Here is a 5,634-nt window from a genome sequence, read left to right as displayed (position 1 = left end):
CGAGAAGATGGACCAGAAACTCGAGAATATGGTTGACGGCGCGAGGCAGCTCGAGATCCGTGCGTCGGTCAGTGTTGTCAGGCCTTTCCCGTTGCTCATTTCTCGTTGCGCCTTCACAGAGTCTGCCGTCGCCTCCGCTCTCGGTGCGTCCGGTGTTTCTCCGTCCCTGCCCTGTCCCCCGATTGACAGCCTCCTGCACCTGCAGCTGACAGGGACAAGTCTGCTCGCTAGGTGGCCCACCGACTGCGTCCCTTGGCGCCCCCTTCCCTTCCTTCGCTCCCTTCACATACCCATCCCCATCATACCCCGCCGCTTTGCGCTCACTCTCCGCACGCATGATACTTGCAACGTCGTTACTGCTCACACATCCCCTCGCACACCTGCGCAACGCAAGCTGTGCGGAGAGTATAGCCGGGAGACAAGGAGGGGGCGGGTCGCGCGAGGCGGGAACTCTGTCGACATGGTCTGCTGCTGTACAAGGCCAGGACTGCTCTGCGCGTGCTCACAAGTCCGTTCGCTGTGAACTTCGCCTGCTTCACGTCGAGTCGCGTGTGCTCTTCATCGCTTTGCCCTCGTCCTCGCTCACTCAGACGCGCAGAGGCTATGGCGAACATGCAGGTCGACTCACAGCAATCCACAACCCTCCCTGGGCCAGGTCAGCACCCGCGCCTTTGCCCTCGCACTCCCCGCGCTCATCTCCTCCTCGTCCCGCTCGAAACAGCCCTCGACGACCTCTTCGCAGACGAGCAGCTCGCGTCCCTCCTCCCAAAGATGGAGAACCCCACCGAGGAGTCCATGGGCGACTTGTCGAACCCGATGGTCATGCGCACTTACTACTCCCGCCTCTTGCCTTGGAAACCTATGTTCCTCTGGCTCAACCAGTCGCACGGTGCGTCACCTCCCTCCCTCTCTGCTCTTGTCACGAGCTTGACGAGGAGCACCCGCAGTCCCAACCCGCCAATTCACCCACCGCGAATTCGCCTTCACGCTCCAGAACGAGGCCTACCTCCGCTACCAGTCGTTCCACTCGCACGAAGAGCTCAGGAAGGAGGTCCTCCGTCTCAATCCGAGCCGTTTCGAGATCGGGCCAATGTACTCGGGCAGGGTGCGTTCGCGGAGATGCCTTCGCTCTCGGTTCCCTGCTGTCGTTCTCGCGGGATGGGGGCTGATTTGAGCGATTGCTTCGTGCCGCAGCCCAAGGACCGCAAGGCATTGATGAAGTCGGCCTTCCGCCCCTTGACGCGCGAGCTCGTCTTCGATATCGACATGACTGACTGTTCGTGCCGCTTCCTTTCCTCTCCTTACCGTTGACTCGACTAACCTCTGCACGCGCACAGACGACTCGATCCGAACGTGCTGCAAGGACAAGAAGATGTGCAAGCGGTGCTGGAAATTCATCACCGTCGCCGTCAAAGTCCTCGACGACCTCCTTCGCAGTGCGTCCCTCCGCATCCTCCCTCTCCGCAAGCTCCACCTGACTCACCTTGCGCACCGGCAGCCGACTTCGGTTTCACCCACATCCTCTGGGTCTACTCCGGCCGTCGCGGAATCCACGCCTGGATCTCGGACTCGAGCGCGATAAACTTGACAGACGAACAGCGGAGCGCGATCGTGAGGTACATCGATGCGGTCAAGGGGTACACGAACATGGAGAAGAGGTTGGTTTTGTCAAAGCCGCTGCATCCGAGTATCAAGTGCGTCCCGTTCCTTCTTTCCTCCTCTCGCTCCCACGAAGAGGATGCTGATAGATAATTTTGTTGGTGATAGCCGCGCCTTCCAGGAGAGCTTGAAGCAGGCTTTCGCGAGCGTCGTCCTGCAGGACCAGGACTGTTTCCGTACCGACCCGCAGCAGTGGGAGAACGTCGTCAAGATGCTCCCGGACAAGGGTACGTCCATGCGCTTGCTCGTTCAGCTCAGAACTCCCGGACGTCGTGTGCTCATTGATCCGCCTGCTTGATACGCACAGAAAACGCCGGCCACCTCCTCAAGCACTTCCCGCCTTCTTCCTCACCCGCCTCCTCCGTCGAACGCTGGACCGCCCTCGCCCCGATCCCGTCTTCCTCAAAAGAACCGAAACACAAAGCCGAGAAGTACAAAGAAGCCGTGACGGAAATCATCGTCCAGTACACGTACCCGCGGATCGATACCGAAGTCTCGAGGAAGTTGAACCATTTGCTCAAGGCGCCTTTCTGTATTCACCCCGGCACCGGTGCGCTCCCTTTCCCCTCCTTCTCTCTCACTCGAGACTGATCGGGTCCGTACCGCGCAGGCAAAGTCTGTGTCCCCCTCCTCGCCTCCCAAATCGACTCCTTCGACCCCGACACCGTCCCCACCGTTGGCCGGCTGCTGCTCGAACTGGAAGACCTCGCGCGGAGGGGCGACTCGAGTGCGGATTGGGGCAAGACGAGTCTGAGGCCGTATGTCGAGCTGTTTGAGAGGCATGCGGAGGGGGTCGTGAGGGATCGGGCGAGGGAGGTCAAGGGTGAGTTCTCGCCGTTGCGCTCAATTCTGCGCGAGTGCTGACGGCGTTCGTCGAGTGAGCAGCCGAGAAGGCCGTCTCGATGGAGTTCTAGCTTCGACACTCTCGCCTTTCTCTCGTCTCGTCTCGCTCGTTCTGCTGGTCCAGCGCTGCTCTCGCATGTTGTCTCTCCTCCCACTCGCTCGGTCGCTGTACCCCACCATCACTGCATACCAGACTCGTTCGTTGCACCCGAGGTTATAAATACGAGAGGAAAACGGAGTTGCGAAGACGGAGGAGAGGGTGAGGAGAAAAGACTAGAGCTTGGCCTGCTGGTTCGATGCAGAGGCCTTGGCGTCCTCCATCTCCTTCTTTGCTTCGTCACGCAAGACTGGAACGAGAGTACACAGGAGAGCGTCAGCGCGACCGGGAAGGAGAGGAAGAAGGCAAGACTCACTCCGCCTGAGCAACTTTCCACTCGGGCTCTTCGGCACGCTCTCTACAAGCTTGATCCCGCCCTTGAGTTGCTTGTAATGCGCGACCTTCCCCTGCATCCACTTCTGAATCGCCGCGCACGAGTCCGACTCCTTCTTCCCGGCAGAGGAGAGGACGACGTAGGCGCGCGGGTACTCGGTCGCTTCGTTCTCGACCCAGAGACCGATCACGGCGCAGTCTGAGACGTAAGGGCATTCGAGGAGGGTCGCTTCGAGTTCGGCGGGAGGGACTTCTGTCGCGCGCAAACGAGCGAGAAGGTTAACTCGACTGGTGCAGGCAGGGGAGGAGAGACGCGCGACGTACGGAAGCCCTTGACTTTGATGAGCTCCTTCAGCCGATCCATGATGTAGAACCACCCCTCCTCGTCAACCCTCGCGATATCTCCCGTCCGAAGCCAAACCGTCCCCTCCTCATCCTTCACAAGCGTCTCCTCGTTCGCCTCAGGACGGTTCAAGTAGCCGAGCATGATGTTGGGACCGGCGAGAAGCATCTCGCCTTGCTGGCCTTGCGGGACGTCTTTGCCGGTTTCGGGGTCGAGGATGCGGGAGCGCATGTTGGGCAGGAGAGGGCCGATCGAGCCGCGCTTGGGGGTGATGGCGACGTGCGTCGTGGGTGAGGACTCGGTCAGGCCGTAGGCTCTGCGCAGGATTCGAAAAGTCAGCGTAAAGTTCGAGGAAGATTAGGAAGGCCGAAGCGAATTCGACGCCAGCGGCTCCTTTCCTCGATGACAGGGCAGGACGAAGGGAAAAGAGAACGCACTGTACGACGGTGCACTTTGGCAACCTGTTCGCGAGCTCCTTCTCCAGTTCCGGTCCGAGAGGCGCAGCGCCCGAGATGATCATCCTCAAACTCGAGACATCGTACTTGTCGACCTTCGGATCGCGCGCCAGGTGCAGCGCAATAGGCGGCACGAGCATGAGGAAAGTGACCTTGTACTTCTCGACGTAGGTGCAGAGGGCGTCGAGTTCGAAGCGGGGCATGACGACCACGGGGTTGCCGAAGAGGACGGGCCAGTGGACGAGTTTCGTCAGGCCGTAGATGTGGTTGAGAGGTAGTACGGCGAGCTGGACGTCGTGCGGATACGTCTTGAGAGGAGCAAGGATGGAGAGGACGGACTGCGAGGGAAAAGAGGGTGAGTCTCCGTTTTCACGTTGTGCTCCCGCTCCAGGGGCTAACAGCGATCTCGAAAGATCTCGATTGACCCACCGTCATGTTGTACGCCGAGGTCTTGACGCCCTTGGCCTTCCCACTCGTTCCCGACGAGTATCCAAGGTACGCAACCGTGTTCTTCGGGTTCGTCACCTTGTGCGGCTGCATCTCCTTCTCCGAGATCAAGTAGTCAAGGGTCTTGAAGCGCGAGGCGGCGGGACCGGCTTCGTCGGAACGGACGGCGAGAATGATTCGCGAGGTTTGGTCGGAGGTGGACCAGCCGAGTTGGGAGGTGGCGGTGAGCGCGCATTCGAGGGTGTTTGGGTGTACGAGGAGCTGCCAAGAGGACCTCGAGTCAGAAGAGCTTGCCAGAAGAAGCAGCGGAGAACTCACGAGTTTCGCAGACGAGTCCTGCAGCTGGTGCGCAAGTTCAGCCGGCTGGTACGCGGCGTTCGCTCCCGAAAAGACGATGCCGGCGCATTGCGTCGACAAGACGATCATGTGGTAGTAGATGCTGTTGGGCGAGAAGAGGCAGACGACGTCGCCTGGCGAAAGTCGTGCGGTGTTGCGAAAGCCGTGGGCGAGTCGCTGGGCGTACGAGCGCAGTTCCGCGCGGCTGGATGCGTACAGAGCGTCAAAACACAGCGGTCGAGAGCCAATGGATTCCCTCCCAGCGACAGCGTTCGAGGGTGTCCTCCCCTTCCGCTCTCCGCGACGACGAGGGATCCGTCTTGCTCACCTCAACTTCCGCCCGGTCGGGCCATCAATGACGGCCGTCTCGTCGTCCCTTGCGCCCCTCGGGTTGGACCAGACTGCACAGCGAGCGAGGCGGCGGTCAGTGTCGAGAAGCCGGAGCGACGGAGTTCGGAGAGTGGGGAGAGGGACGAACCCTTGTCCCATACGGAGCACTCTGGGAGGTCGACGGGCGTGTGAGGAGAGTCGTAGATCATTGCGTGCGAGGACAGAGAGAGAGGAGAGAAGAGAACGAAGCGGGGACGAACTTCGGCGCCGGACATTTTGGTCCCGGCCCCGCGCGGAGAACAGCCATCGGCAGCGACGGCGACAGACAGACGTACTTGATCCTGTTACAACATCGGAGAGACGACCATGATGGGAGCAATACAGTCCACTCATACCGCCCGCTGCGCAGCCGTCGCCGCCGCCGCCGCACTCGCCTGCCCAAACAACCCGCTCGAACTCTTGGCCAGCGCAGGCATCGACGACGCGCCCGTACTCGCCGCCTGCCCGCCTGGCGCACCGGGAGTCGTTGACCGCGCCTGCGCCTGCGCCAGGAGGTGCTGCTCGTGTCGGTGTCGGTCGAACGGGGGGATAGTCGGGATCGACATGAACGGCGCAGGGGCGTTCCGAGACGCGGCCGCTGCTGACGACGGCTTCGTAACGCTCGTTGGGGCGGAGGACGAAGCCGCGGAGGAAGAGCCGGCAGGTGTCTTGGGCGAGCGGTGGCTCATGTGCTCGTCGAGCGTGAACCGCGCCTTGACCGCTGCGTTTCCACCCGGCACAGGCGTCGTCCT

At 61.2% G+C, this 5,634-nt stretch overlaps 4 protein-coding genes across 4 annotated transcripts in view; 2 read left to right on the top strand and 2 right to left on the bottom strand.

Annotated features, from left to right (window-relative positions):
• RHTO_00691 (uncharacterized protein) overlaps positions 1 to 231 on the top strand; it is a gene marked incomplete at both ends in the record, with an annotated part of 803 nt that extends 572 nt beyond the window's left edge. The window contains 3 exons of the mRNA XM_016414375.1: positions 5 to 59; positions 120 to 143; positions 206 to 231. Coding sequence (XP_016273531.1) covers positions 5 to 59; positions 120 to 143; positions 206 to 231 — 105 coding nt within the window. The remainder of the gene's footprint in view (positions 1 to 4; positions 60 to 119; positions 144 to 205) is intronic.
• Positions 232 to 603: 372 nt separating this feature from the next.
• Positions 604 to 2,573, top strand: RHTO_00690 (DNA primase small subunit; the record flags this gene model as incomplete). Its single annotated transcript, XM_016414374.1, has 10 exons — positions 604 to 655; positions 722 to 889; positions 948 to 1,105; positions 1,195 to 1,276; positions 1,338 to 1,436; positions 1,499 to 1,694; positions 1,768 to 1,886; positions 1,967 to 2,209; positions 2,270 to 2,482; positions 2,545 to 2,573. The coding sequence occupies 10 exons, from the start codon at positions 604 to 606 to the stop codon at positions 2,571 to 2,573; spliced, it is 1,359 nt and encodes a 452-aa protein (XP_016273530.1).
• Positions 2,574 to 2,775: 202 nt separating this feature from the next.
• On the bottom strand, positions 2,776 to 5,052 carry RHTO_00689 (4-coumarate-CoA ligase; the record flags this gene model as incomplete). The annotated part of the gene is made up of 8 exons (XM_016414373.1): positions 2,776 to 2,849; positions 2,916 to 3,185; positions 3,257 to 3,591; positions 3,713 to 4,068; positions 4,160 to 4,438; positions 4,496 to 4,718; positions 4,842 to 4,914; positions 4,992 to 5,052. The coding sequence occupies 8 exons, from the start codon at positions 5,050 to 5,052 to the stop codon at positions 2,776 to 2,778; spliced, it is 1,671 nt and encodes a 556-aa protein (XP_016273529.1).
• Positions 5,053 to 5,232: 180 nt separating this feature from the next.
• The window catches only part of RHTO_00688 (Sds3-like protein), a gene marked incomplete at both ends in the record, with an annotated part of 3,417 nt that continues 3,015 nt past the window's right edge, over positions 5,233 to 5,634 (bottom strand). Inside the window, one exon of the mRNA XM_016414372.1 lies at positions 5,233 to 5,632. Within this exon, the coding sequence (XP_016273528.1) occupies positions 5,233 to 5,632 (400 nt within the window). The remainder of the gene's footprint in view (positions 5,633 to 5,634) is intronic.

This window comes from Rhodotorula toruloides, assembly GCF_000320785.1.
Source record: "Rhodotorula toruloides NP11 unplaced genomic scaffold Scaffold10, whole genome shotgun sequence".
NCBI lineage: Eukaryota > Fungi > Basidiomycota > Microbotryomycetes > Sporidiobolales > Sporidiobolaceae > Rhodotorula > Rhodotorula toruloides.
The sequence above is the reverse complement of the archived record's forward strand: the minus strand, read 5'-3'. Positions and strand labels throughout refer to the sequence as shown.